Source organism: Prinia subflava, chromosome 20 (assembly GCF_021018805.1).
Source record: "Prinia subflava isolate CZ2003 ecotype Zambia chromosome 20, Cam_Psub_1.2, whole genome shotgun sequence".
NCBI classification, from domain to species: Eukaryota; Metazoa; Chordata; class Aves; order Passeriformes; family Cisticolidae; genus Prinia; species Prinia subflava.
In genome coordinates this window covers 8,664,794-8,681,860 of record NC_086266.1, presented here as the reverse complement: position 1 = coordinate 8,681,860, position 17,067 = coordinate 8,664,794, and the positions used below count along the sequence as shown (strand labels likewise).

The 17,067-nt window shown below is 60.1% G+C and overlaps 1 protein-coding gene across 3 annotated transcripts; it reads right to left on the bottom strand.

Moving 5' to 3' along the window:
• Nucleotides 1–284: 284 nt before the first annotated feature.
• Nucleotides 285–16,260, bottom strand: TSC22D3 (TSC22 domain family member 3). Of its 3 annotated transcripts, none has more exons than XM_063416949.1 (3): nt 15,794–16,259; nt 2,090–2,141; nt 285–1,548 (listed from the first exon to the last, which is right to left on the bottom strand). In XM_063416949.1, exons 1-3 carry the CDS (start codon nt 16,114–16,116, stop codon nt 1,303–1,305), a joined length of 621 nt encoding a protein of 206 aa, XP_063273019.1. In that variant the 5' UTR covers nt 16,117–16,259; the 3' UTR covers nt 285–1,302. The 3 variants fall into 3 exon arrangements, with proteins under 3 accessions (XP_063273019.1, XP_063273021.1, XP_063273020.1); XM_063416951.1 differs by lacking the exon at nt 15,794–16,259 and adding an exon at nt 2,427–2,817; XM_063416950.1 differs by lacking the exons at nt 285–1,548; nt 2,090–2,141 and adding an exon at nt 2,553–3,135 and having other exon boundaries at nt 15,794–16,260.
• Nucleotides 16,261–17,067: the final 807 nt, after the last annotated feature.

Below are 17,067 nucleotides of genomic sequence, written 5' to 3'. Positions count from 1 at the left end.
GTGTGTCACAGGGGACAGAGACCTGCAGGTTCACAGCACTTTTCCCTACCGTACCTCCAGCCACTGGGAAGGGGCTGCCTACTTGTATCTCCAAAAACCCATCTTGGCTCAGCTAGGGCCACCTAGGGGGAACTAAACCCCCTGCAAAGGTGAGGAGCTGCCAAGTTTTCCCAGCTGGGGAACAGCACCAGCCCAGTATCCTCACCAGTCCCATTCCCAGCTTCTTCTCCAGTGCCATCATTCTCCCCCCTCTTCCCAGCCACAGACACAGCTTGGGGCACGGGTATATATAAAAGTAGAGTTTATTGCCATTTCTATCTAGATTTACACAACAGTGTTACCGCTTCTGATATCAAAAGCAATGTCCCGTCACATCCCAGAGAACAGGCCAGGGACAGAGAGGAGCCCAGGAGCATGGGCTGGCTCCTCCACCCCAGTGGGTTAGAGCACAGCTTGGCTTGTGGCTCTGCCCGCTGGTCAATCCAGATCGTCCCAGCGCTGCCACGTGGTTCTGTCAGGTGGGATGCCAGAGAGGAGTGGATCTGTCCCCTTCTTGGTGCCACTTACAATAGTTGGCCTGCCCACTGATAGGTGCTCACCGTTCCAGTCTGCCATTGAATGCCCCAGCTGTTCAGATGGGCATGGCTGATCCAGAGCGGGCACCCCACAGCCTCAGAGGCACCTCCAGTGCGCATGTTTATACATAGGTACAGGTACAGAAGATGCCCAAACTAACAAAACAAGCTTTTTTTCCTTGTAATTCCCACACTGCTGTGCGTTCAGCCATGGTCTACGCTGCAGCTGCCACCCCTGGTGCTGCTCAGTCTGGGTCGGATTCCAGCAGGCTCCTGGCTGGGTGGCTTGTGGGACACATCTGCTTCGCTCACTAAACACCGATCTCCCTCCAGTGTCAGGGGGAGAAAGAGACAACCCCCTGCAGAACACAACCACGGCCTGGAGCTTGCAGTGCGCTCCTTCCTACTGCAGGTTGCCATCATGGTGCTGAAGACCGCCCAGCTCCGCTCTTCGGCAGAGCCCGGGACAGGTACCAGATCTCCTCCTGGCACCTGGTGGGCAGTTGGATGGGGAGGGGGGGGTCAGCTGCCCCCAACTTCCTCACAGAAGAGCATCCTCATCATGGAGACAGCTGCTGGCTCTGCAGGCTGGCCAGGGCTGCCCGAGGGGCATGGCTCAGTGCCAAGGTCTGGCAGTCCTTCGTGTGAGATGAAGGCGGAAACGATTTTGCAGGAGATTAAGTAGAAAGAGTTCTGTGGCTCTGCCCACCCCGAGGACAGAGCCACCTTACACCGCAGAGCCCCCGGAGTGCTGGGCCGGGGCAGCCACCCCGGGGCTCTGCTCCTCGGGGCACAGCACTTCTGCTGGAAGCCGGGACTGGAACTTCTCCAGCTGCTCAGGGCTGGCCAGGGTCTTCAGGAGGCTGTTCTCACGCTCCAGCTGGGAATTTTTCTCCAACAGTTCCTTGATTTGCTCTTTCAGGACCTCCACCTCCTCTCGCACAGCATACATCAGATGATTTTTCACAAGATCCTGCAAAAGGCCATGGAAGAGACTGATCAATCAAGAGCAATGCCCTGGGGGTTGCTCTCTCCCATTCTCAAGTGCTGGGGCAAGTGCCAAATGCTGCAGAAGCTTTTCTCAAGGACTATCCCTGCCCACCCCAACCTTGGAACCCTGGCCAGGGCTCGGTGCTCATCCAGCATTGCTCCTCAGCTGCCATCTCTCTGGTCTCTTTGCATCCAGATGCACTCTCCACCCCCCTCCCTTCCGTGAGATATGAGGGGCTGGAGTTCCTGAGCACACAGGGAACCCGGCTCAGGCAACCCCAGACCCTGAAAGTTCCCTCCATGTCCACCTCGCTCTCTGCGCACTGCGGAGTGGCTGGAGCCAATGAGCTTCGCGGCGGTCACAGACAAAGAGCAGCTCTGCCTTTGCAGAGGGATGGGGAGTGGGGATCCCCGTGGGCAGAGGGAGCCCCCCGCCCTGACCAGAGCACCCACCCGGGAGGGGGATAGCACCCGCGGGGTGACGGGGGAAGGTGCGGGGGAGAGGGCGCAGCGCTGCAGCTCACCATCGCCTGCTCGATCTTGTTGTCGATGGCCACCACACTGGCTCCAGAGGCGCTGGAAGAGAGTGGAGAGGCCGAGGGTCAGCACCGAACACCTCCCTTCCACAGGGGTCCGTGCATCGCGACACCTCCCCCCCACCAGTGCATCGGGGCGTCCCCCTCTACAAGGGAATTCCTGAATTCAGGCACCGGTCGCGTATGACCTTCGCTCTCGGAGCACCAATGCCCCCCCGCCCATCAATGGGGTTCGCAGCGGCACCCCCGGGCACTGGGACGCCCATTCCCCCAGATCTCTGCAGCGAATGGCCGGGGCCCCACGGCGCACCGGGGCTGCCCCTACCTGTTGTCGAGCTTCACGGAGACCACATCCCCCCCGAGCAGGGAGGAGAAGAAGGAGATGGAGAAGTTGTGGAGCTGGTAGACAGCCACCTCCATGGGGGACTGGTACATGCCGGTGCTCATGGCTGCGGGCGCAGGCACGCACACTCGCACAGACGCAGCAAAACGCACTGCCGGGGCCTCCGCGCCGCCCCCGCTTATATCGGCGGCGCCCGCCCTGCCGGGAGGGGCGAACACGGCCGGGACCGCCCGCCGCCCGCAGCGCCGCGCCGGGGGCTGCGCCGGTACTGCCCCCAGTGGGGCACGCTGCCCCCCACAGTACTGCCCCTCTCTGCAGCCCCTGCACCCCTTCCAGTTAAACCACAGCACGCCGCCGTCCCAGCGCAAGAACCCCGCGCTTCAGCACTGTGTGCCCCCCCAGTCTGCACCCCCTCTCCACACCTGTAGCAAGCAGACTCCTGGCACCCCGGCAGCCCTAGTACAACCTCCCATAGCCCACACGCCTCAACATCTTGTTCCTGTTCTCCTGGGCACCCAGGATGGGGGTTCGGTGTGGGGGACACACGCACCTGCTTGGGGGCTGGGAGAAGGGGTGAACCGGGTTTGCATTTGGAGGTGCAGCCTGCAAGTCCCGCACAGTGAGGCCCCGTGACTGTGAAGGGGAGGCAGGAGAGAAAGAGGAGCCATGGGCATTCAAAATAGAACCCGGGCTGCAAAATAGAAACGGGAGTGAAAAACAGAAACCTGTTTTTCAACAGGTTGAAAACCTGGGCTGCCAAAAAAACCGGGGTGCATAACAGAAACGAGGCTACAAAACAACCAGAAACAGGAGTGATAAACAACAGAAACGAGAGCGGAGAAACAACCTAGGCGTAAAAAAACAACTCCAGCAGGGGAAATGAAAACCTGCGCACACAGCAAACTCGGGGTGCAGAACCAGCTCAGGGTACAGAACACGCCCTGAGGTTGCAGAACAACTGCAGAGTGCAGAACAAACCCGGGGTACAGAACAACGCCCCCTGAGTGCAAAACAGCCCCCGGATACAGAACAAAGTGGAGGTACAAAACGAACTCGGGGTACAGAGCAAAACAACCCCAGGGTGCAGAGCCAACCCGGGGTGCAGAACAAGAAATCTGGAGTGCAGAACAATGACCTTGTGGTGCAGAACAAATTCGGGGTGCAGAACACGCCCTGGGTGCAGAATAACAACCAAGGGCTGCAGAGCAAACCTGGGGTCCAGAACAAAATCGGGAGCACTAAACACCATCACCCCTGGGTTGCAGAACAGTCCGAGGGTACAGAACAACAAGAGCCCCGGGGTGCCCAGCAAGGTCCCCGGAGCACGGCGCGCCCCGCTGCCCACGGCGGCCCCGCCCACCGTTGCATAACCGCGCTCCGGGCGGGGGGGCCCCCCCGCGGGCACGCGCGGCACTGCAGCGGCTGCGGCCCGCCCATGTTTGTGGGGAGCGGCGTCCCTGTGTTTGCACACGCGTGTGCAAGCCCCGCGGGTCCTCCGCGCGTCCGCAGAGCGATTTACACACGGAGCAAGTGGATCCCCTCCGCGGCGTGGAAACAGGACCCCTAAAACGCCCCCAGCGTCCCAGGGGCTGGGGTAGCACTGCCCACCTGCTGCTGTCCCCATTGCCCTTGGCCACCCACTTATCTCTGCCCTCTGGATCTGGAGAAACTTTGCTCAGTGGTTGCCTGCTGCCCCTGACCCCGAGGGCTTATCCCCTGCTGGGCATGGTGAGGCTGATGCTGAATGGAATAGTATCCAAGAAAGCGTAAATGCTGGCAGGGCACGTGCACCCCAGGGGTGCTGCAGAGGACACTGCATGTCCTGATCCAGGGGCTACTGAATGTGCCTGGAACTTGGCTGTCGGGAGAGGCCAAGGAACCCTGACTTGTGGGTGTGCTGCTGTGCCCCTTCCTTCAGTGGGGAGGGGGAGCAGAGTGCAATTTCCTCATCTGAAAGGGAAACTGAGGCACGGTGCAGTTCAGCTGCTGCTGGGAGCAAGACCTAGCCAGACAGCTCTCCACAAATCCCAATGCCCTCCCAGGACAGGGTGAGGATGTGAACCGCAGCCAGGCATATGCAGATGCCCTGGGACATGCAGGTTTGATGTGGGGATGTGAGAAAGCATTTTCTCCCTGGTGGGCCCATCTGGGACCATCTGTGGAGGGGATTATGCACATCCCCCCGTGTCAGCACTACTCCAGCCCATGCAAAGCTGCTATACAGAGGCAGCAGCAGGGTGCTGGAACTGCAGAGAGTAGGCAGGTGTTTGTCCCCCAAGCCCCAAGGCTGGCCTGTGCTCCCCCCTCACCCACACCAGGCCCTACTTACCAGTCCCTCCTTCTGAAGAGGCTCGGGGAGTACAGCGGCTGGAAGGCCATGCCACCCCGTGACCCCCTTCCGGCCCCTCTGCTTCTAGCAGTGATGCTGGCTCTGCCTGTGGCTGCGCCTCCGCAGTTTGCAATGGCAGGGACAGCCTGGGTGCTGGCTGCATCCAGGGGTTCCAGCCACAGGGTAAACATGCTGGAGATGACCTCAGCTGCACTCAATTGGCCCTTTCAAGGCCAATGGCTAGGGTGCCATCCCGAGCTGCGGGGGTGCCCCCCTCCCTGGGGAGATGAAAGGCCTCTGTGTGCACTTGTCCCCAGAGTGGCCGGTGGTGGGCTTGGTGGCAGCCAATGGGACACAGCTTTGTCCCCTTGCTGGGACGAGTCCAGACCACCCACACCAGGGGTCCCTTGACTGAGTTTGCCACTGCAGCTCATGAAGCATGCTGGTTTCACTGTGGAGAAGACAGGGAGATGGGGAGAGCATTTTCTCCTGCAGCTGTGCAACATCCTGTCTTCTGCAGAGAGGTGTCAGCAGCAGGGAGATGGGGTGGGTGGACCCCAGCCTGCCCCAGCCCTGGCAGCTGTGCCTGTTTTCCCACCTCCTTTGAAATGGCCCCCCTTCCCCGCCTCCCCCCCCCCCCAAGTCCTGGCTCAGCCTCCTTCCCAAAGGAAGCCCTAAATCATTAGTGGCAGGGACCAAGGGCTCCAGAACAGACCAGAGCCTGGCTGGTGATCCTTGCATCACAGCTTGAGGTTCCTGGTCCCTGACTGGTACCTTTCTGATGCAGCAATCAGGCACCAAGGACTGAGGAAAAAAACCCAAGTATGTCTGCAGCTGCTAGGGTGAAGCTGGAAAACGCTTTGGGGGGAGATTGCTTCAGCTCTGCCACCTCCAATATTTTTCCCATGGAGCTGGGACTATTGCAAAAATAAACCAGAGTTAAGTCACTGATTTCCCTGCAGTCCTCCTGGGTCTTTCCACTCAGCCCTGCCCATTGCTCAGGGCTCTTCACTCAGGCTGGGCAGGATGCTGTCAGCCTTCAAAAGGCCCCAGCAAGGGATGCCCTGGAGGGGTGAAGAAGCAGAAGTTTCTTTCCTGGCATTCAGTAAATGAGGGATCCCTCTGCAGCTGGTGGCCAGGGCAGGTCAGGCTGGGCAGGGGGCTGCAGCCCCTTCGCAGCCCCACACCTCACGTGGGGGTGAGGCTCCTGAACGTGTTGTGGGGCACACATAGCCACGGCACACCTTGCAGCCCCTACAGGCAAGTCCTGCCTGCACATGTGTGTGCACACAGCACACCCACACACCCATGCCCCCGCATGCACACATGTGTTTGCAGCTCACACGAGAGCGTGCTTTGCACACAGGGGTGCACCCTGCACATGCGTGTGCACATTGGTGTGCCCACACACCACATGTGGTACTAAACACATGTGCAAGTACATTAGTTTAGTACCTGGAGCTGATGATCGTGAGTTTTTTTCCAACCTGAATGCCTCTGTGACCCTGTGACATACACTTTGTGTGCCAAACAAATGCTGCTGTTCTGGGTGCAGATGCACGAGCGCCGCTGGCACCCCCTGCGCATGCTGCCCTAACAGCTGATGCGCAGCCCTGCCTGCACACCTGTGTGTCAGCAGCATGGCACAGGGCAGCTCTGCATGCCCCTGCATAGCGGGAAGGCACCCCCAGCCCTTGGGTGTCATCTGCAGCCCTGCTGGCACCTCCACAGTGGGAGCAGCAGCTCCCAGTTCTGCTGGATCCTGTTTTGTGCCAGCTCTCCCCAGGAGCCCCTCTGAGCTGCCCCAATGCCCCCACAGCAGCAGGGTCCTACACGGGGCTCCAGCTGCATTCCAAGTGGTGGGGGGGCCCTTTCCTAGCGCACCACAGCCCTGGCCTTGCCAGGTTGCTGGCAGCCTTCTCCTCTCCCACCACAAGCATAGCAGGGTGGGCAACACACCACCTTGCTCTTCCTAAAGAGCAGGTCACGATGGACTCACAGTTACCCTATGGCATCAGTGATGAGCGCTTGGAGCAGGCTGGGCAAGAGGGGCCAGTGCCCTGCATCCCCGAGGCAGCAGCGTGGCATCTCCTGTTATCTACACACAATGACAGGAGGTTCATCGGGCTGGACCCGGCTCGTGCCTGTGGTTATTTTGGTAACAGCAACAGCAGCCGCAATACAGGGTAATTGTGACACTAATTGTTGTGCTCTCTGGGGGGAAAAAAAAGCACCCGCAGTTGTCATCAAGCAGTGAGGAGAGATGGTGACACCAGCCAATGACAATATCACCCCAGCAGTGGCCTTGCAGGACCCCAAAGCTGCCAGCAGCCCCTCAGCCCAGAAGATGCCAGCCCCCCTAATGGCTGACATTAAGTGACAACCCCCTCCTCAGCAATGGGACTTGGAATTCTGCAGCTGCCACGGGCCTCTGCCAGCCTGGAGCAAGGGGTGATATGGAGCAGGATGAGGGGATTATCTCTCCCTGCCTGGCATCACACACCTGCAGGGCTGTGGGTCAGAGGACATGGCCTTTCCCCACAGCCCCGGGGACAAGACGTGCTTTTGTCCTGAACCCTGTGTGTTGGACCTGTTCTAGGTGCTGCAGTGCCACTCACCAAGGGATGCTCCTGTCTCAGCAGTGCCAGTGGAGCCAGAGGGGTGGTTGGGGCTTCAGGAACAGCCCTGGCTCCCCAGACTTGGCTCTCCCTCTGCTCCAGGCTGTGTTCATGGCTCCGTGGCAGTTTTCCCGGCTTGCTCTCTCCCAAGGACTCAGCTCAATGGGAGAAAGGCCCTTCAGAGGGTCTGAGGCGTGGGAAATGTTTATAGCCTGGCCTCAGAGACACTGGAGAGCAAACTGGGAAAGGCACAGAGCCAAGGCTGCCCAGGCTGCTCTGCAGAGCCAGGTCTCCCACTCCAAGGGTCAGAGCAGAGTGGGAAAGGAAAAGCTACTGCTTGCAAACACAGCTAAGAAAACTCTGCCTTGTCACAGCCCCAAATCCTGCAACTGTGGTGGTACCAGCCAAGGGACTGGGAATGCCCGCACCAGGGCATCCCAGCCATGCCTGCAAGAACAGAGGGAAGAGTGGCTGGGGACACTGGTGAAGGCTGGGGCCTGTGGGAGCCTGTGGCAGGAAGGGCTGTGGGACAGCTGAGGAACTCCAGGTGTTGTCCAGCAGCTTTGTCCTGGTTCTGGGAAAGGAGATGTAATGCTAGAGGCTGCCCAGGGGTAAATGGGCAGCTGAGTCATCTGCCATGCCAATTTCAGGATCCTGAACAGCAACTGCCTGCCCTATGGCACTGCCATGGGGCTGTTGTGGTGGTCCCCAGGGCTGTGGGGCCTAGCACTGCCAGAGCATACCTGCTGTCCAGATCTTGGTTTCCTCGTCCTGGAGATTCCCTGGTTGAGCAGCTCCCTGAGGCCTGTCAGTACCCCCCAGCTCAGCTGGTGCCTTCCAGGAGCTGTGTGGGACATGCAGAAGCCCCATGCAACCAGGAGCCCTTTGACATGGGCCCAGGTCATGCCCATCAGAGCCCTGGAGGGGTCATAAATCCCCCAACCCAGGGCAACTACCTGGGCACATCTGAATGTGCCTGGGTAGGCATGCACTCCCTGCCTGCAGAGCTGGTGCTGCTGACCCTGCCTGGTCCCAGTCCCAAGCCAGGGGACACCAGAGTCGTGTGTGGCCCACACAGAGGTGGTGGTCCCTGCCACGTTGGGGAAGCCCAGGAAGGGTTTCAGTGAGGGAAGGCTGGAGGAGAACCTACCCTTGGGAAGGCTGACAGGGAACATGTCCTCCTTCTCTTCATGCCCAATGGAGGCAGAATGGGCTCTGTGGCCATGGGCAGGGGACACAGATGACCCTCCCCACCAGGCAGCAGGCATGGGCAGGGATTGTGGTGTGGAGACTCCTCCAACCTGTCAGGCTGGAGGCAGTGTGGGGTGGTGGAGGGAGCCCTGGTAGGCCCTGTGTCCAGCTGTGGGGCTGACTGCTTCCTCCGATAAAGGTACTTGGCTGTACTCCCAGTTCTGTTTTTTCTAGCATGCGAGTGCACACCCTTGAGTCAGCCTGCTGAGAGCTGCAATTTTTCTTTAACTTTGCTACCAGACCCTCTTCCTCCTCCTGCGCCCCTAGCAGCAATTGCTCCCAGCAGTAGTGTGAGGAGGGGAGGTCAGAGAGGACCCAGTTCCAGCCAAGCCCTTCTCAGCATGTTGGAAACTCCCAGAGTCACGGCTTCCCCATGCATGCTGGCATAGGAGAGGAAGAGACAAAAAGGCTCATTGGGTTGTTACAAGCCCTGGATCAAACATCCCATCTTGCTGGTGTTTGTCAACACCATCCCCATGCTGCTGCCAAACCACTGCAGGCCCCCCTGCAGGGGCTGTGGGGCACTCTTGCACCTCACTGCTCCCCTCAAAGGGTCCTACAGCTGCCAAATGCTGGTATGGCATAGCCCAGTGAAAACCCTGCAGCTTTCTCTGAGTATCATGCCTGGCTGTTGGGGCAATGAAGCTAACCCCCACCATGCTACCTGCTCCCGTGGACCAGGGATGCCCAGCCCAAGGGAGGATGGCAGGCTGAACCCTTGGCAGAGCTTTAACCCACAAATCTGTCTGCAGAGCAGAGTGTTTCACACCCATGGGCCGGGGCTGGAGTCCTGTCATTGAACTCAGTGTTATCGCCTCCTGGTTACCCGTGCCCTGCCCCAGCGCTCCTGCCAGCTATGGCTCTGAGCTCCCGAACTATCCTTGCTTAGCTTATTGTGTTATCCTGCACAGCCCTAGCTGGATCACCCACAGATCCTGGCTGCCTTTTCTGGTGCAGTTTCAGGGGAGTGGGGATAGAGCATAGGTGTTTGCAACACTGAAGGGACTACCCTCAGCACGAGGGCTACACAGTGCCCTTGCACCCCACAGCAGGTGGGCAGGGGGCTGCCAGCCCCGGTTCTGCTTCCCCCAGCCCCTCATTCAGCTTTGCAGGGATCCCCAGCCCGAGAGAGGAACCCCAAAGCAGGGCCTCTGGCATCCTCCAAAAACAAGCCTAGGCCCCTTTTCAGGCAGGAGCGGGCTCTCCGGAGCCCTGCTGGGTGCTGGCAGCTGCTGCCCTGTGGCGTGCAGGAGTGCCCGCTCGCTAATTGGGAGGCAGCTCATTATGTAATGAGGACGGAGGCAGGGGATCTTCCAGAGCTGCGCAGCGCACCCCACGCTACCCAAATCTGCTCTCCCAGCCCAGAATAAGCCCTGTTTATGGAATCTCTCAGGCCCCTTCACAGGTGCTGAAGCCTGGTGCTCTCCTGCCTGGCCCAATGCTTGAAGGGAGCCCCAGCAGCCCCCCAATATCTGAAGGACAGCTGGACCCGTTGGGGCTGTGAGGCCCAGACAGACCTGACCCAGCGGGGGCTGGGGGCAGAGTTGTTGTGCTCGGCTGATGCATGAGCCAGCACCCGCAGGAAGTCAGGCAAGGACATGTAGGGCAGCACGGCTTCAGCAGGGACGGTTATTAATACCCTGCCTGGCCTTTGCAAGGAATCCCGGGCATTTTGAACCGGGGACTTTCGCTGAAACCCTGCCGTCACTGACATTTCAGAACAATAACAATGTGAAAGACAAACAGTTGCTGGCAGGATGTATACCTGTGGCTCTGTGTGTGCCTGACCTCAGCAGCCAGCCCTCACGTCATTTGTACCAACCCTTGGGGACAACCTGAGACCATCCATCTCCTGCCTCCAAACCACCTGAAGCCGTCCTACTCCTTTTCAGTGGCATGTCATTTAGATGGTCTCACTTAAGGACATGGAAATGTCTTGTCCTGCCCCATGGCATCTGCCACCCTCTGCCAATCTGGACAGGGCTGCCATACCCAGGGACTTGCAGGTAGGGGGTGGCAAGGACTGGATTCTATCCTGATCCTGGAGTCTGGAGGGCCCAGAGTTTCTTCTCTGCTACCAGAGTTGTTCTGCAGCAAAAGGCCCTTCAAATATGTATATATAAAACTCAGCACACAGAAGATGATCTCCTGTCCCAAAGCCAGCCATTTGCAGCACCTGGATAAATATAACTCAGACCTCGTTTGCAAAGCATCAGGATGGGTTGTAGATTCTCTTGCCTCTCCAGCCCTCTTCCCCTGACATACACTCTTGGCTAAAGTTGGAAATTATGATCTCAGAAGTCTCTTCCAGCCTAACGGGTTCTGTGATTCTCTGCCCTCTACCAACAGGGTCTCAGTCCTTCCCAAGGGCAGGATCCACCTGGAGCCTCACTGGCCTTGGCAGTCCACATAAAGCATAGGGACCCATGCACAGTCACATCCCCTGGGCACACACACAGATTCCAGCCTCTGACAACATATATCCCAAGCCTTTGGTCCCATGCAGCTCACGGCGCTCCCCCAAAGTACAGAGTCAGCTCTAACCCTCTTTGTGCTGGGCAGTGGCCGAGGAGGTGGTGTTGGGTCCCAGCAGAGACCATCCAGGATCAGGCCATGTCTCACTAGGAAAGGATAATGTGATGCTGGAGGGAGGGGGCATGATGTTGGGATCAGGGCAGACCCCAAGTCTTCTTCAGCTTCAACCTCTTCCACATCTATACAGTTTGAAGCCAGAAAAAATCTTAGCCAGCCTTTTCCCCATAGGGCCATGCTGTCATCCCTGCCTGACCTTGGGACACCTACTTCTGCCTGTGCAGAGACAAGTGCCTGCCCTAGCAGATGGACAGTGCTGGAGAATCCCCAGAGAACCAAGATGACAGTCTCCTGAGAAGCTGACATTGGCATCACCACACCAGACTGGCATAGCTGTGCCAGCCCCCTTGGCCATAGCCTTGTGGTCAGGGACAAATAGTTCCCTCCCAAGGGGCTGGAGGGGATGAGCAGAGCCCTCCTGTGCTTCAGAGAATGTCAGGAATATCCTTCTGGAGGGAGCTGAGTCTTGCAGGAGCAGGCAGGAGCAGACATGGTTCATGGTGTGGCACACGCTGCTGCCAGTCCTGCCGAGCCACGCCAACCCAGTGTGCTGTGGCAGAGCCCCTGTGAGCCTGCTCTGCTGGGACATAGGCCCCAAGTCTGCTGCGTCATGAGGTGGGGGTCCCAAGGTGTTGGGATGCCCATGATGGAGACTACAGCAGGCTGAGCCAGCTGCCTGCCTGACATCTTCCCAAGGGTGGGAGGATTTGGGTCCACCAAGGTCAGCACCTCCCAGCAGTACAAGCTACTCCTGCCACTGAAACAAAATCTCCCCAGCACTTTGGTAGTATGCAGAGCTTGCAAGCAACACTGCAGGCTGCAGGTGAGGCCATGTGCAGCTCTGTCTTGTGGGAGTAAAGCAAAGAAAGCCCTGGTGCATGATACTCGAGGCGGGGGGTCTCTCCTGGGCCCCTCCATTGCACAGCTGTCTCAAGGCCAGAAGAAGGAGAGTAGGACAGCTGGGTCCCACACCCACACCACTCTCACACTCACTCATGGCCCCTCTCCCCATCAATGTGTCCTTGTTGCTCCAACCCACTCGACCAGCAGGAATGCTTGCCCTGGCCCTGCTGCCACGGGATGCCCTTTATGCCCTGGCTCCTCTCCTCCTGCATTGCTGCTGCAAAGTGACACCCGACAGACAGGAACAAGTGGTGCTGTGACACAAATGCCACCCTGGTACTGCTGCCCTGGCAGCTTTTGCTTGCTGGCCCAACCTTACAGCGTGAAAGGCAGTGCTTCCCTGCTTTTCCCAAATTCATGCTTCCCCCAGCCCCTCACACAGAGCTTCCCTGCCTCCCTGTGACTCCCGTGGCTTGCCCAGGCCTGGGAGAAAGAGGCACTCAACTCCTTTCATGGCTCAGACCAAAGGATGGGTCACTGCCCACGCTGTTGGATGGATCAGCAGGTCTGGCAGTGCCTGCCCATGATGTGGCTATGCAGAGGTGTCCCCTCATAGCCTGGAGCAGGATGGGCACAGGCTGGCCAGGCTGCCAGGTTGCCCAGGAGAGGCTGGGCAGGAGTGCTGGCATGGCTGGCTGATGTGGGCAAGCAGGCTGGCCTGTACTTTCTGTCCCCATCCAGAGCCAGGCACGTCCTGTTAGATCACATGCTAGTGCACACCTGGGATGCTGCTTCCCCTGCAGTGCCAACCTCCTCCCACACCACTGGCTCCACTCAGCCCCCTGGCCCAGGAAAAGGTGCCATGTGGTCATGGGCCTGCTCTCCCTGGCCTACACTCAGTTGGGCTTGTGTCTGGCTCTGGGGTAATGGTGGCATTACAGAGGGATGGCAAAGACCTTTCTGCTCATTTCATTGGCATCTGCAGGGAGGTGTGCCCAGCCAGGGTGGTGGCAGCTGTCCTCCCTACGCCTGGTGCTTCCATGTGAGCTTGGTCCCTAGGCACTGCCGAGGTTTCCTTGGAAAGCAGTTTGTGATGCCCTGTGTGAGGAAATAGCAGAGAGAAGCCCTTTCTGCACAGGATCCCATGCACTTCTGGAACAGCAGGGCTTTCTGCAGCATGAGCCCTGGAAGCAATTTGTCCAGAGCATGCCTTCCTTGTGCATCCCTAATAACATCTCTGCTATGAGCAAAGGGTATGGAGAGCCTGGCAGTGATCACCCAGCTAAAGAAATCCCTGGAGACAGGTTGGACATGCTGAAATATGTGTTGTCTGAGAAGCCCAGCACTAATCTAACCCTGACTGAGTTGTCCCCAGCCAGCCCCAGAGCCAGAGTCAACTCTGGATTTAGGATTTTGGGGATCCTGTGTTGTCCTGGATGTCAGCTACACACAAGGACGTGTATCCACAAAACTTTTTTCCCCTCCTGTGTTGCTGTAGGAGCATATCAGCCAAAACAACAGGCACCAAATGGTTTGGGTTCCCTGGTACAAGCAGCAGGATGCCCTTATCAGGCATGTTATTGGGGTGTTCCTCTGGCACCCACAATCCTCTGCTGTGTATGCTCTCTCCTTTTGGATGTGTTGGCTCATTCCCCAGAAGGAGAAAGTTCAGGCTGGAGCAAAACAACTGCAAACACAGGTGTGGGCACACCTGACTCCAGTGCCTGGGGCCGTGCACCTGGCTCCCCCATGCTGTGCCACCTAGGGGTGACAGGGGATCACCCAGGCAGCCTCCAGACCAAGGTGCCTGGTCACTGGGTATGATAGATGGACATTGCTTTGCGCCACACCATGGCACAGCCTGTCACAAACACAATGCATGGAGCCTCTTTGGACACATCACACAGCAGGGCATGGAACACAGGCAGCAAGGAATACTAAGAGACACTGACAGGGAGAAATCCTTGTCCCTGGCATCTCTGCTCACTCCCTACCCCACCAGCAGCACCACGGGTCCTCTCCAGCAGAGATGAGTTTGAAAGCAGCCTGCTGTGCCCATATCAGTGGCACCTGGCCCACAGGCACTATCACTGCCCACTGAGCAGCTTAGGTGCTTGGCTCTGACCCCAGCCCTGGCAGCCCGTGCTGAGGACAGTGTCTCACTTTCCCGTTCCCCCACGGTGCCAACTTGCTGCAGCCTCCCAGGGAGGAGGGGAACCTCTTGCTCCTGTTCCTTCTCATCTGGGTAGGTTCCCTGCTCCCCGTACGGGCCAGGTACCGGCGCCTTGGCGGTTGTCCCAGCTCCTCCTTCCCCACCTGAGCGGCAGTTCGGCGTTATGTAAGTGCAGGAAGAGCGTCTCTGCCAAGGCCGGCCCGAGGCAGCAGCCTCTCGGCGGCAGACGCTGCTGGGCGAGGAGGCGGGCGTGCGCCGGGGTGGCTCACACGCGTGGGACAGCCACGTGTGAGCCCACCCGCCTGCCGCTCCGCGCACAGCCCGGGAGCGCGCCCGCAGAGCGTGTGCGCGTAGGGTGGGAAGGGGCTGGCGGGGTGTCTCTGAATGCGTGGGTGCTGCTCACCCTGCGCATTACCCACCCACGGCGGAGCAGCAAGCCCCAGAGCCGCCGCCTGCCATGCCAGCCAGGCAGACATCTGTACCTGACACACTGATGGGCCACAGGTCCCCTCAGGAAGGTGGATGTGTCCCACCTGCTGAAGACATTGGCAGCCTCGGGCACCTGTGGCACTACTGGCCCAGCTCGGTTCTCCCAGGCCGAACTGGGGAGACGCAGACCTGCTAGCCCCCGTACAGCCTGCTTCCCCGCAGGGTGTCACCAGCTCTCTCTGTCACCAGAGCCAGCCCCACACAGCGCCAGTGCAGGACCTGAGACAGCTCTGTCCACTCCTCACCCCTAGGGTTCACCTGATCAGGGCTGGGGAGCCTGCGGAGTGGTAGCCCCTGCGACCTCCTGTTCAGCCTTCTCTGTCCTCACTGCTAGAGGAGGGAGCAGGGCAGACCCCGCAGTCTTGCCTCCTCAGTCCCCCAGGGAATGGATGGGAGCAGCCCTCAGCACGTTCGGCTGTGGGGGCACAGGGAGCCTGCCCAGAGCAGCCCCGAGACCAGCTCGGGCTGGGCAGAGCCGCGCTCTAGAGACGGGAAGTACCACTCTGGGCCAAACCTGTGTCCACTTCGGGGAGGGCCAGGGGAGTTGTCGAAAGGGCAGGAGCTGGCACAGGCACTCTCGGGCTCCCTACCCAGGCTCTCAGTGACGCTCAAGATGGCTTTCGAGGCAGCATAGCTGCTTTCCAAGGAACCTGCTGCGCTCTCCACGCAGGATGGGGCTGATGCCTGTCTGCAGCTGGACACTATCCATGCCCCTGCGGGCACTGTCTGTGTGGACAGAGGTAGCCAGGGAGATGAGCACAGAGGCCAGCGGCCAAGACACACAGCTGGGGGCTGTTGTCACTGCCCGGCAGACACAGGGCACCACAAGATGGGCATGGCGGAGCAGAGCCACCCGGACCCGCACCCAGGGATGGGCTGGCACCACGTACGGACCCCGTGCCAGACGCGGCCTCTCCCCACCCAGATCCCACCGCTGCTGACACCCCTGAGCCCCGGGGTCACACAAGTCCCCCTCTCTTGCCAGCCCCACACCCCTGCCAGCTCCGAGCCCGCTGCCCCCGGCAGCTCCCAGGCTCCCGGTTGTGACACCCACCTGTGAAAGAGGAGGAGGATGGAGAGTAGGGTCTGGTCGATGTTCCTGTTGCAGATGCCCTGGTTGAAGAGGTAGCAGGGGTCCCGCACGACGGGCTCCAGAGAGTCCTGGCGCATGATGGAGCTCAGCTTGTCGGTGTTGAGGTTCTGTTGGACCAGCTGCTCCCGCAGCTGCCGGAAGCTGCTCACGGTGGGGCTGCCTGGGTTGTTGTTCTCGCCCTCGGCCCCCTCCTCCAGCCCGCTCCGGTTGGCCAGGTCCAGGCAGCAGCTGCAGCAGTCCAGCCCCACGGGCGACCGGCACTCTTCCGCGGGCGACGAGGACATCCCGGGTGTCCCCGCGCCTGGCCACGGCAGCGCCCCTGGGGCCGCTCCCGGGGCCGCGGAGGGCGAGCGGCTGCAGGACGCACCCGGTGCCGAGCGCCGCGAGCGGCCCCCGCCCGCCCCGGTCCCGTTCCGCCGGCCCCGCCCCGGCCCCGCCCCGCCCCGGCCCCGTTCCTCCCGCCCGGGCCCCGGCCCCGCCCCGGCCCCGCCCCGGCCCCGCGCATCCTGCCTCTGCTCCGCTCCTCTTCTCGGCGCTCGGGCCCGGCCCCGCTCCACCCCGGGCCAGCCCCTCTCCGCCCGCCCACCGCCCCCTCACCCCGAGCAGCCGTTCCCCGGCAGCGCACGCACCCCACGCTTGGGTCCGGGAGAAGTTGGCGAATTGTAGCATGGGGTGACATGGGGTGACAAAGGGCCATGGTGCCCCCTTCCCGGTGGGGACCCTCGCCCCGCTGTGTGCTTTCCAGCGGTGGCGTGGGGCTCAGGAGGCTGGCGCTGCCCGTGGCATCACTCCCTGAAGGATTGGCGCGGGCAGCCCGCGTGGCTCCGGAGATGGGACAGGAAAGAGGAAAAAGGGGATGAAACGCCGCAGGATGGGGGGGAAAGCCAGGAAGGACCTGGCTCCACTGCTGGGAACATCTGGGAGCTGCCTCGCCGGGAGCCAAGTCAGGCATGGGTGGAACCCACGAAGCCCGGGGGCTATGGATGTTGGCCGTGTTGAAACTCGCGGCAGGTGCCCGGGACTGGGGGATATTCGAGGGGAAATGCGGGTTTTTAGGAGGAGGAGAAGCTTCCCTAGTACTGTTGCATCTCAGGGTGAACGTTTCTGCCATCACTGACTAGCACTGGGGGGCTAGTGAAGAGTGGTTGCGGTACACGATGCTGTCCTGGTGGAGCTGGGGCATGGGACAACACCTCAGAGAAGTGGGACGACTGGCCCGGGCCCCTCGGAATGAG